The sequence below is a fragment of the Danaus plexippus genome (genome assembly GCF_018135715.1).
Source record: "Danaus plexippus chromosome 16 unlocalized genomic scaffold, MEX_DaPlex mxdp_31, whole genome shotgun sequence".
NCBI lineage: Eukaryota > Metazoa > Arthropoda > Insecta > Lepidoptera > Nymphalidae > Danaus > Danaus plexippus.
The window spans coordinates 2,158,877-2,170,985 of record NW_026869852.1 but is presented as its reverse complement, the minus strand read 5'-3'; the positions used below and the strand labels follow the sequence as shown (position 1 = coordinate 2,170,985).

The following is a 12,109-nucleotide window of genomic DNA, read 5'->3' as shown; positions in this document are numbered from 1 at the left end:
CACTGGAGATGTGACCTGTAACGAAGCCAACCTCGGATATCCAACCGAATTATATCCTCCACTGTTCTAACATGGAGTATTAAATATACAAAATCAGTATTGTATTTTAACATGTCACATTTATTAAAGACGATAATAAACTTTGAGCTTATTCATTATACTTAAATCCCACGAACATTTATTGTTGAGTTCACAAGGTTAGGGTCTGATAAAAAACCTCGACCTTCTTAATATCTATTACCTCTGCTATCTATTCTAAACAACAAAGAAGTTCTTATGTCAAATGCAGTATTCACACTAAAGTCATTGCAGCCATAGCATATAATAAGAAAAGAAATACACGACACTGGCTGAATATACTGTGAACTTTTTTGCACAGGCCAAATAATATTTTAAAAAAAGAAATATGAAGCAACAGTTTAAAATTATGTCATATGTATTAACTATTATTACAATGAGTATGGATTTTAACTCCCATATCTTGAGTAAAGTAGGTTTTTTGTTTCAAATAGCAGATAATTTAATATGTAAGATAATTGTATGAATTACATTTTTTATATGAATTTCAAACCTAAGTTGAAATCACTGCAATGTTTCATTCGTTAAAAAAAAGCAGGCCATTAATAAAGATATATTGAACATGATAGTTGAATTTCGTGAACAGCGATGTTGGTTTTATTTATGGAAAAATATGAGGCCGACGTAAAAAAAATAGATAATAACAGTAAAGCCTACATGGTAAATATGATATCAAAGAGAAAATAGAATTTTTATCGGATCGCTCGAACGTACAAAGGTATACACTTGAAACAGACGAAAAAATATAGAATTGCTATTCCGAATGTGTATCGTTTAATTATTTTTTTTATTCCAATCAAAAACCAGCCACGTGTATCTTTTGAAAATACGGTAAAAGAGTTATTCGATAAGTTTGTGAGGTATAAGTTTATATATACCATGTTTAAGATGGAAGATACAGGAATAATGACGCTCGACATTTCTTGACTCACTTGAAAGAGATTTAAAAGGAACTTAACAAGTTATTTTTATAACATTTCATATCATTTCAGTTTCAAAGGAGGTTTATTATTGTTTTGAGTTATGTTCAATAACATAGTTCTACGTCAGTTACATAAATAATTACATTAATTAGAAAAAATAAATTATGTTGTATTTTCTTAACAGAAACTGTGTTTACAATCGAGAATGTTACTTTTTATCGTAAATCCAGCTCCAATCTTTAAATTTCCATCGTCAACGTGGATACAAGCATTTCCAGGCTTATCATTTCCCAATAATGAAAAACGTCCCATTTAGTAATCAACAAAGAACTAGGGAATCGTAAAAAGACACTAAAATTCCTATTAATTCTACCAAAAAAAAAAACTTAAATGTATTACACTTAACTCAACCTTTTTAATAATTAAAAAGCTAAGAACCGCTAACTCACAAGTCTCACACAACTTTTGTATTTGTTCAAAAACTTTTTATGTCATGGAAAACTTTTACAAATGAGTTTATAATAAAAAAATATATATATTGATATCTCCGTGGATGGAACGAAACTTAGAATTATTTCGAATGATTTATATACATATACAATGAAGAAGTTAAGCTAATAATATATATAAGAACAGAGAAAATTACCGAAAAACATTTAGTATATAATATGTGTATGTGTGCGTGCGTGTGTGTGTGTGTGTGTCTGCGAGTATGTATATGTATACGTTTTTATAATTCCACTTAAAATGTTGATATGATATTTTAAGTAATAGTATTGTGCATATAAAACACACGTATATTAATATTGAATACAATTTGTAGTCACTATTTGTACACGAATGAACATCTTCATTCCGTAACACACAATTCTGATAACCTTATAAAGTCATATTAAATATTTATGAGCTGTTAATATAAAGCCTCTTCTTTAAGATAAATTCTCTTTGAAGAAAATCTAAACAAGAGTTTTGTATAAAACAATATACTTTACTATATTTTATGAAGTAAATTGCAACAGCTTTTAATTATAATTTATAGGAAGATTTTAAATATATTTCGACAACACTTTTTTTAATATATTTTAATATATAAATTCTCTTATCACACTTTTAATTTTATTATATTGCCATATTTTTATGTGACAATAATAACACGTAAAACAGCTATTAAAAAAATATAATTCTGTACAGAGAATGATTTAATTCGCCGGCACCATTATTATATTTAAGTCTCGAGACGAAACATTAATTAATCGTTTTAATTATTTCGGTGAAATTAAAATGTGAAACGAAAAAAGACATACAAAAGTACAAATTGTATTAATTAAATACAAGATTTTATTTTGATAACTTTAGAATTATTGAATTTTTCAAATTGATAGAATTATTTCTTACTGTTTCTATAACCTGATATTACATCATTGAAAAACTCTATTAAGAAGCATAAAAATATAATGTAAAAAAGATTTATTCGATAAAAATTCTCATTACAACTTAATTATGAAAAATTCTCAATGTTTAATCGAAGTACCAGAGACAAAAATTAAAAAAAGGGACGATAAAAAGAAATAATAATCTTTTTGATTATAAAATAATAGTAACGCAATGTTACTTTTATTGATAGATGTAAAATAAAGACTTGCGTCATTGTTATTGGTCAGGACGAAATTAAAAAAAACATATCACTCGCAAAAAATACATCTGACATGTATGAAATAATTTGCAGAAATTACATTGAGCATATCAAAATAATAAAACGAATTCAGTTAGTTTTTATTTGACCATTAAAATGTAACCACACACCAACCAGTCCTTCGCCGTCAGTTTAAACTTCAAAATTGGGTGTTTTGTAGTGACTGTTGGCGCATCGCGGCGTCTTCTGTAATTTCCCCTGAGACATTTCGCGGCCCAAACTGACGCTATAAAAAATCCAAATAAGAGTTAATAGATCAGAATTCAAAAGTGTGTACTCACTGCTGATAAACAAGTTACACTCTAAATTGATTGTGACAAAAATAATACAAAAATATTTAACAATAGCTTTCCACGTTTCTACGAGTACAAACACGTTTTAAATTATAGATTTTAGCCACTTAAAACACTAGCTCCTGGCAAAAGATAATAAACAAGGCTTGGTCTTAATTAAAAGTCTAGCGAACATAAGAGTTGGGATCGGTGATGCGGAGTGCATTATATGTATATTATTATTTAACTACTTATTAGTCCACGCAATATGTAAGGCACACCATTAAGAAAATGCATGAATTATATCCATAATCGTTTACTTTGCTAGATAACCGATACATTTTGAACAGCAATATTTAACTGTAATATAAAGTTATGAGAGATAAGAATTTAAATACGGGTATTGAATGAAAAAGCATTAGTCGTTGCCGCAAGAATCACAGATATCTTTTGTTTCGATAATCGCCCCCTCAGGCCGAATGAAACTGACCGTGCGATAAATTATAGAGTACGCCAATAATGGCGGCAATAAAAAGCAATCTTAGCAAGCAACCATTTATTCACATTTTTTTTTCGTTGAAAGTCTTAATTTATTACGTTTTTAATACGACTTTCATTTAAGTTCCGGTAAAGATATAGCGGGGATGTTTCTGGAAACGGATAGTGGATGATATGAATAAAGAGATCAGCTCTCCCATGAATACGCGTGCCATTGAACAACCGTTTGTACGTTTTACTCACCAGAGAGCGTGTTAACATGGCCGACCCAAATTGTAGTTGATTACCCATCCCTGTATAATTATATCCGACACAGGCTACCGCTAATTTATGAGAAAACTTCGCTTGCTTTTGGGTTGACATGATTTTTAAATTGAATTTATAATTCCACGAAAAACCAATTACAGGCAGGCGAGTAATTTTTTACTGAAAAAATAACATGCTCTTGTTTTTGCGATGAAACAGATAACATCATTTTTACATGATTTACTTTATATTTTTTTATGGACTACGTGATAGTTATAAAGAAGACTTCTTTTTATAACGTGATAATAATTTTGCTCAGAATAGGAAGAACAGAATTTATTGGAAGATCCTTAAATCTTTATTTGTTATGCAATAATAATGTACATTATAATATTTTAAACACACTTTTATATTTTTGTGTGACTATAATAGCACTAAAACAACAATAGAAGCGATTTAGAACTCGAAAAGATTTTAAAGAATAAAGTATGGACACCGTTTGTTTCGTTCTAGCTGCATAATAAAATATAACTGACCAGCTTAAGAATAAACTCAAACAATAGATGAAATAATATAATATATAAAACAAGTGTCCAGTTTAGTCCAAACCTCCTTTTTACAAGAGAAAACCACATTCTTCTCTGTCATAATAATGTTCGGTGTCTGCTTAATTCATGACGTGCTTTGCTGCCATACGTATTTGTCATGCTTCTTAAGTACCTACTTAATGTCAATAATTTTATTCGAAGTTTTCGTTCATTCACATTATATTTATTTCATAAATTTACGATAAATATCGCGATAATTTAATTTAATATTTTATTCTTTGGATAAAAGATATATCGCAATAAAAAAAATGTAATCTATATTTATTATACTTAGATATATATTTTTTTAAATTACTATGTGGATAGTGATTGACTAACTTATCTTCTTATGGTGAGTGGAAAGACAAACTTAGATGGTAAAAATGCCATTTCAGTAAAAGCGTATCCATTCTTACGTAGGTAAGGCATAGGTCTACCCAAACAATTTATTAGTGGAAAGAGACACATAAAACACAGACAAAACTGTCTAAATCCTTGGAAGAATACCATGGATTTTTGCTTCGGGAATTTTCACGTTTGTTATTTCATATTATAATCATTTATTAACATTTAATTTTAATATCTCTAGTTATTTTAAAAATTAGTATTATTATTTAAATAACACTGATAATACACTTACATGTAAAATAAAGCTAGACAATACAGATTTTTACGAAAGTGAAGTTACGAGAAAATATAAACTTATAAAACCTTATTTAATGCGCCTTTTTATTATCGCGTACATCTTTTAGTATACTCCTTTTACTATTTAGTCACGAAGTAGATTTTACTAGTGGCTTCGCTCGCGTGCTTTAAGTTTAGCATTAGACTGTTTCATTTATGAGATTTATGTCGAAAAATGAATTCGCTACTTTTTAAATGATTGATAAACAAACATATTCTACAGAGTATAGCATTATGCTAGTCATAGTAGAAATATTCAGAAAAAACAATATAACTGAATATGTTACTGTTATTTGCAACCATACAAGAGTAATTCGAAACTTTTTTCACAATATCTGTGTAAAATTCCTCAAGAATGTCTAACAAAGTGCTATTCACTGTGAGGAGATATAAGTAAGTCAAAATTACTAACACGATATAGGATGATAAGCTAATATTAATTAATGAAAAATTCGTCAAATACAGCAGGATTCAAACAGACAAATTTTTGTCAGTGGCGTGCAAACCACAGATGCAAATAAGCACCGCTTACCTTACCCACACAACAACTAAACCTACATTATTTAATTCTTACTTACATACGAATGTTTACAGACATTTAATATTATGTCATTTTATTTACGATTTGTTAAAATTGTTTAAAACGCCACCTAGCAACGTAAAAACTAACATTTTAACGCCGCCGCTGCTAGCGGCTAGCGCTGCTTCCAAGCCAATGTGGCCGTAAGCACAACTACTCGGTGCTTCTTTTCCAAAGGACGATCTACAAATTTCGTATTGTATGCAGGAAATATTTGCATGTGTGTGCAAAAACTATGCACGTGTTAGTGGTCGAGAGATACTGCTTCCTTAACCCTACTCCCTTAAAACGTCATAGAAACAGTTGATTGTCAAATGGAAAGGGACTATTTAAATTGTCGGTATAGCGTTCAAATATTTTTTTCGCCATTTTGTCATTAATGTCTTTCTAAGCGCATGTGAATAAGTTTTAATTAGCTAATTAGTGAATTTATTAACAATTATTGAAAATTATAGCTGTTCGCTCTGTAGTGAGCTCTGCATGTGTGTTTAGCGAAATTAATTATGAGTACATTTCCAATGTTGTCATTTGATAATAAAATTAATTACAAAGGGAAGTTGTTGAACCAGTTTAGATTTAAATAAAAAAAGGTAATGTTACTTGTTTTAATAAAAAGTATTATGATGGTTATAATTAGCTAGCAGGTTGTATACACACAAATTATTTATTTTGTTTTCCTTGTTTGTTGTTTTCAAATAATAATAATAATAATGTTTGGATCTCCACGGGATATTCCGATTTTAATAACTTTTATAAAGCAATGATGAACAGATCGTTATCGTTTTAAGGTACTTTCGTTTTAAGATAATAGATTTATAAAATATAAAGATGTTAGTTTTTATCGAACTGCCGTAACTTTATCAATGTTTTAAAGGAGTATATTATGACGAAAATAATTTTTTTTTTCAAACATTCTGCTTACCCTACCCCAAATCTGTCTGCATACCACTGCTTGCTCTTCCAATCTATAAGCCTATCTAATCTATCAGTCTATAAGTGTTTAAGGCTATCGTGCCTTTACTTAAATAGCTAAATAAAGCTTCCAGTATATTACAACGATAATATGAGGATAAACGTGTCATCATCCTAATCAATGTATTCTTAGGTAGTTTCTTGGTTATGAAGAAATAATAATATTATTATGAAGAATATAATGTTTAAAAAAATATAGTGTTAAGCTGCAAACGAGTTTAATGTTGCCTGAATATTAAAATGTATTTAAAAAAACCTCATTAAAATTTATCACCTGGATGTGAATGTTCATTACAAGTGTTTTCTAGTTGGGGATAAACAAATAATAAAGTGACTTAATAGCGCCAACGCTCAGTTCAAAGTATCACTAATTTCTGGTAACAGCTCTTCAATATCAAAGAACTTATCTATACTTAGTTTGTCAACGATGCAATTGTCAAGACGAACGTCGGGGCGGATGCGGGGAGCTCTGTAAACAACTTAGAGGATATTCCTACTACTGAAAAACAAATGCAGAGAGGGCAGCTAGGGACGTAGGCTTTGCAGTGCGAAACCAAATAGCACAAAACCTGAAAATTCACCAAATGGTATAAACGGCAAGATTATAACACAGACTTAACTCTTAACTAAAAAGTACCTTTATCTAAGTAGTGGGTATGCCCTCACTTTGGTGTAATATAGAGAGCCAAGTTCTATTTTCATTCACCAGAAAAGTTTGAGCCCACATGAACACACCCAATATCTAAGCAATGGTTATGGGTTGTGTGATAGAACACAAGAGATTTGGTGAAGTAATTATCACAGGAGAGATGCGCAGTGCGGAGGACATTCAGACATTCATTCATTCACTTATACAAATGCCATTTTATTTTGCCATCTCCCTTAGTGAGGCCAACCATAAACAATATAATCGTCAATTGTTTATAATTTTTATGAAAAAACCAATGCTGTGTAATTATGTAACATGGCCTGTTTGTGTTATAGAGGACATAACATGGCAATAATAAAAATTTTCATAATTATAATAATTTAAGCCACTGTTATAACCTCAGCCTGAGGAAGACTAACTTAATCAAATGAGGATAACTTGATGTACACTTTTTTTTTTACTTGGAAAAAATGTGAGTCCAAAGTCAACATATTTACCATATCAACAAACAGCAGATAAGAAATCAATTAACTTTATAGTGCTTTTAAACTATTGTCCCTTTTAAGCAATAACATCAGCAGTACTGATTAAATTATCGATAAAGTACTGAATATTAAATTCCTAAAATTCCATACTTTATCTTATAATATCCTTAAACGGCCCAGCATTGACACCGTATAAGTCAGTGTATTCTAAAACTACAACTACATAGTAATTTAAATCATATTAAATTTAAAGCAAAAATAAAATACAAAATGTTATAATTACATATTATTAAAAGACATCTTATAACAATTGTGTTTGGAATAATTAATTATGAACATTATTCATGTGGCCGCCGGCTCCGCGCACCGTCATCTGAAAAAGAGAAATAAATTCCTATTAATAACATTCAATCAAACAAAAGTAATCAGAAATAACAAGGTCTATACATTATTGTATTAGAAATCGGTCAATTTATATACTCAACATTATTTAAACCGGACATAATAAAGTTATAATGCAACTGATTGCCTAAACTAATACAATAACATTGATCAAAAACTTGACAATATATTTTAGAAATTATGCACTTTTACCAACAATGTTTTCCTTTACTAATGAACTATGAACTATGAATCACTGTGAACTATGCCCATATTTGCTGAACCAAGGATTACGCTCAGAAACAGCAAAGGTAGTATTTAAACAACTTTACCAGTTTTTTAGCAATACATACATGTACATTATAACAAAGTATTTGATGAAATTAATGATAAAACCATATTTTTCAGATAAAATTAATACATCATTATTGTAAAATTAATTACAAGTATTGGGTACAATATAAATAAAATAGTCTTACCAGAATCATTTGGAACTGTTGGCATTGATATAATGGTACAGGATAACTAAAAGGAATATTGAAACTCCTAGAATATTTGAGAACACTGCCAGTTGAATGTCTGTTATCATTTTTATGTTTTATGGCCCACAATCTGGAAATATTTAACAGAATGTTTTAAAACAAAGCATAATACCGGTTCTCACTGCAACTTACTAACCTACGATTTTAATTTTATCATAATCAACAATCATTACAAAACAAAACCAGACTATGAAATATTTATTTTAGAAAACAAATTAAGAGTAAATAATATAACATTATAAAACGGGAAATAATTAATCTCACCCTGTGTACCAAACAGTTAACAAAATATGTTAGAACCTTCCAAAGGAACACGTCAGAACTTCAATAATAATGTCAGTGTCAATTTTACGACTCAGTATTTTTTTTTTTGTAGTTCTACCTTAGAAATAACTTAGTATGAATTTTATATTTTTATGGGTCATAAATATATTTCTATAGATATGAATGTATACTAACATATATTTTGATAAACCGTTCAAACTCTCAGTAGTAGTAACACTAAATATAATATATAAACAGTATTATAGCGTTGTACAATACAATATTTTCGTTTAAATATAACAAAAGGTAGGTATAAGAATCTCTATTAAGATGTAAGTTATCCTTTATCCATCACATTTCATTTATAATACTATAATTATTTCCACGTTTTGATACTTAAATAAGTAAATATAATATAAGTACTATTTAATTGCAAAAATTAAAAAAGTAAATATATTATAATATCTCACTTTCCTATTTTGCGTTATAGCATTTCATGGTTAAAAATATATAGTAGAGCTCTGTTATACTTTAGTATTGAAGTAATATTTTTAATGAATTTAACTTACTTAATATTTTGTTTTATTATATACTTAAAAATAGTAGGATAGTATAATAAGATTAAAAAGACTTTGGTAGAATAAATATTTTTATTGATTTATCATTTGTACCTGACAAAACACCCCAACATTTTTATATTCTTTTTTTAAAACGTGTATTCTACATACGACTATAATACCCATTATGCCCGTACATAGAATATATAATCTAATTATTATTCTATTTAAAAATAAAAACCGTTTTTTAAAAAGATGGTAATACTTTGAACGTCAAGTCTTAAAAATAAGTTGTCAATGGTCAATTTATAAAATATTCTATTGCTACCTAAATTTAAACGTTACTTGGTTGCAATGTAATATGGATTATATTCAATATGCCAAACAAAACGAATCATTAGAATGAAAAATCTGCTAAATCATATTCGTGTGTACTGATACGTACGCATTTTAAAAATGTATCTTTCCTCTGTTAGTTCACGGTTATTGCTTTACGACACTAATAATTGGGAGCTGAAAAAATCTTACGGTTGTTATGATGGCGTTCTGAGAGACGTGTCGTGGAGTGATGATAGTAAATATATCTTACAGGTAAACTTGTCTTCATTACAAATCAGAACACAGAAACAAACAGTAGCAGAGCATACTTTAGATTTTTTTCATAATTATTTCATTGTGATAATAAATCTAATCACTGTTTAATATTTAAAAAACTTGCCATCAAATTTATAAATAAATTTTTGCTACATTTTTTCCCAGGTAAATGCTGCAGGGCTGATTGAAGTTCTAAGTGCAGTGGACCATGATGTGAGAAGCCTACAGCATGTTCCATTAAAAGGCACCTGGTCGGGGAGCTTCCACAGAGATGGACACAGAAATATAGCCGTTGGCACTACCAGTGGAAATGTAAAGATTTGGGACACAAAAAACAAAACTATTACAAAAACATTCCCAGCACCCACACATCCATCGTGTGTGCATCTAATAAGCTATAATGCCAAAAACACAAGTCTAGCTGCAAGTATGATAAATGGAGAAACAGTTATTTATGGCCTCGTCTCTAACATTCCAGTTCTAACTGTTAAATTAAACTGCTCCAAAAGTATATCAGCCATGAAGTTCCATCATGAGTCCAGATCCCTACTTGGCTTGGCCACAGATGAGGGCCATGTTATTCTCAGAGACATTACAACTAATAAAGACAGAGCATTCTTTGAGAATATTCATGCCTCACCAGTCAGCGACTTTGCATTCTCTCTAATTAATAAAGATGTCCTGCTCTCATCTGGTTATGACAAAATTTTACATGTTTATGACATAAGATTACAAAATGTAGTTTCAACAGTTAGAACGTCACATACATTGACATCTTTAGCTATAAATATTGAAAATCAGGTAGCACTTGGAACAAAAAGTGGAAATATACTAGCATACGACTTAAGAGATTTGACAAGTCCATTCAAAGTTCTTAAAGGGCATGAAGAAGAGGTTTCCAAAGTAGCCTTCCAGCCTATAAGAAAGAAATCATTTTCCAATGACGTTAGTCTGAGAGAGGAAGTGGAAAACACATCACCCCTAAAGACACAATCAGTAAGACCAAGGACATCTGATTTGTTCTTTGTCAACGACACTCCACCAAAAAACAATATAGACATGTCACCATGCAGTGGTGATAACAAAGCTGATTCCTTTCTGGTGATGTTAGGACTTGACAAATCTAACATGGATTTTGATGATGACCCAAACAAGTCTGTGGATATTGAGAGAAAAAGTGACAAACACGAACTGAGGTATCGTCAATTAGATGCTGAGAAGAATATCAGTAAAATATCAACACCCTTGACCAGCAGAGCTGCAGATTTAGGGTTTCCATCTCCGTTATACATTCCCAACGGTATGGAAGATGTTAGGGGATCCTTAAATAACCTCACAAACATAAAACAGTGCCAAAGTAACACAGCAAACGCACAAATTGATAGCAAATCTATAGAGGAACTTAAAGATTTTATTAAATTGTCTCTGTCGGATGTGGCAGACGAGAATCGAAATTACTTCCTACACATTATGATGGCTCTGACGAAACAGAAATTATATCTAGAGAAACAATTGGCCACAATGACCCAGCAGGTGCAGAACTTGGTCCAAAACCAAAATGCTCTGGTTGAAGCAAACAGAAAGTTAGCTCTTCAAATAGATCAAATGAAGATACAACAAAATTTTTAAGAAATTCCTATCATTATTGAATCTCATTATAATATGCCCCAATTAATGTTGTTAAGATTTAAAATAATACTGCCTATTATTAACTTCAAATTGCTGTTATATTTGTCATCTATGAATTACTTTAAATATAAATCATTAAAAATTAATTGTTAGTATTATGAATTTGTGCCATGTTAAAAGTTCAAATAAGCACGTTTTAGAAGTTTATTTTGAGACAATAATATGGTCTATATTTTAAATTTCGTGATGTTACTTGCATGTGCAATTAATTGTTATTTTGTTAATATGCATGCTATGTCAATAAATATTTATGCTACCTTAAATATAGTTTTATTTCATATATATATATATATGTATATGATGATTAATAAATCATCTAAAAATTTAAAACTTTTTTCAATAGCTGGCTGAGCTGTAAGCGACGTGAAGTAATTGATTTTTAAGAGTAAAACATTGTAATACTTTCTAAAGCTGC

General features: G+C 29.8%; 2 protein-coding genes across 2 annotated transcripts; one reads left to right on the top strand and one right to left on the bottom strand.

The window, feature by feature from the left end:
• Positions 1 to 7,938: 7,938 nt before the first annotated feature.
• LOC116771832 (dolichyl-diphosphooligosaccharide--protein glycosyltransferase subunit 4) lies at positions 7,939 to 8,976 on the bottom strand. The gene is made up of 3 exons (XM_032663813.2): positions 8,855 to 8,976; positions 8,528 to 8,660; positions 7,939 to 8,040 (listed from the first exon to the last, which is right to left on the bottom strand). Exon 2 carries the CDS (start codon positions 8,635 to 8,637, stop codon positions 8,533 to 8,535), a length of 105 nt encoding a protein of 34 aa, XP_032519704.1. The 5' UTR covers positions 8,638 to 8,660; positions 8,855 to 8,976; the 3' UTR covers positions 7,939 to 8,040; positions 8,528 to 8,532.
• A 700-nt stretch (positions 8,977 to 9,676) lies between these two features.
• LOC116771884 (uncharacterized) lies at positions 9,677 to 11,957 on the top strand. The gene is made up of 2 exons (XM_032663877.2): positions 9,677 to 10,002; positions 10,171 to 11,957. Exons 1-2 carry the CDS (start codon positions 9,868 to 9,870, stop codon positions 11,632 to 11,634), a joined length of 1,599 nt encoding a protein of 532 aa, XP_032519768.2. The 5' UTR covers positions 9,677 to 9,867; the 3' UTR covers positions 11,635 to 11,957.
• Positions 11,958 to 12,109: the final 152 nt, after the last annotated feature.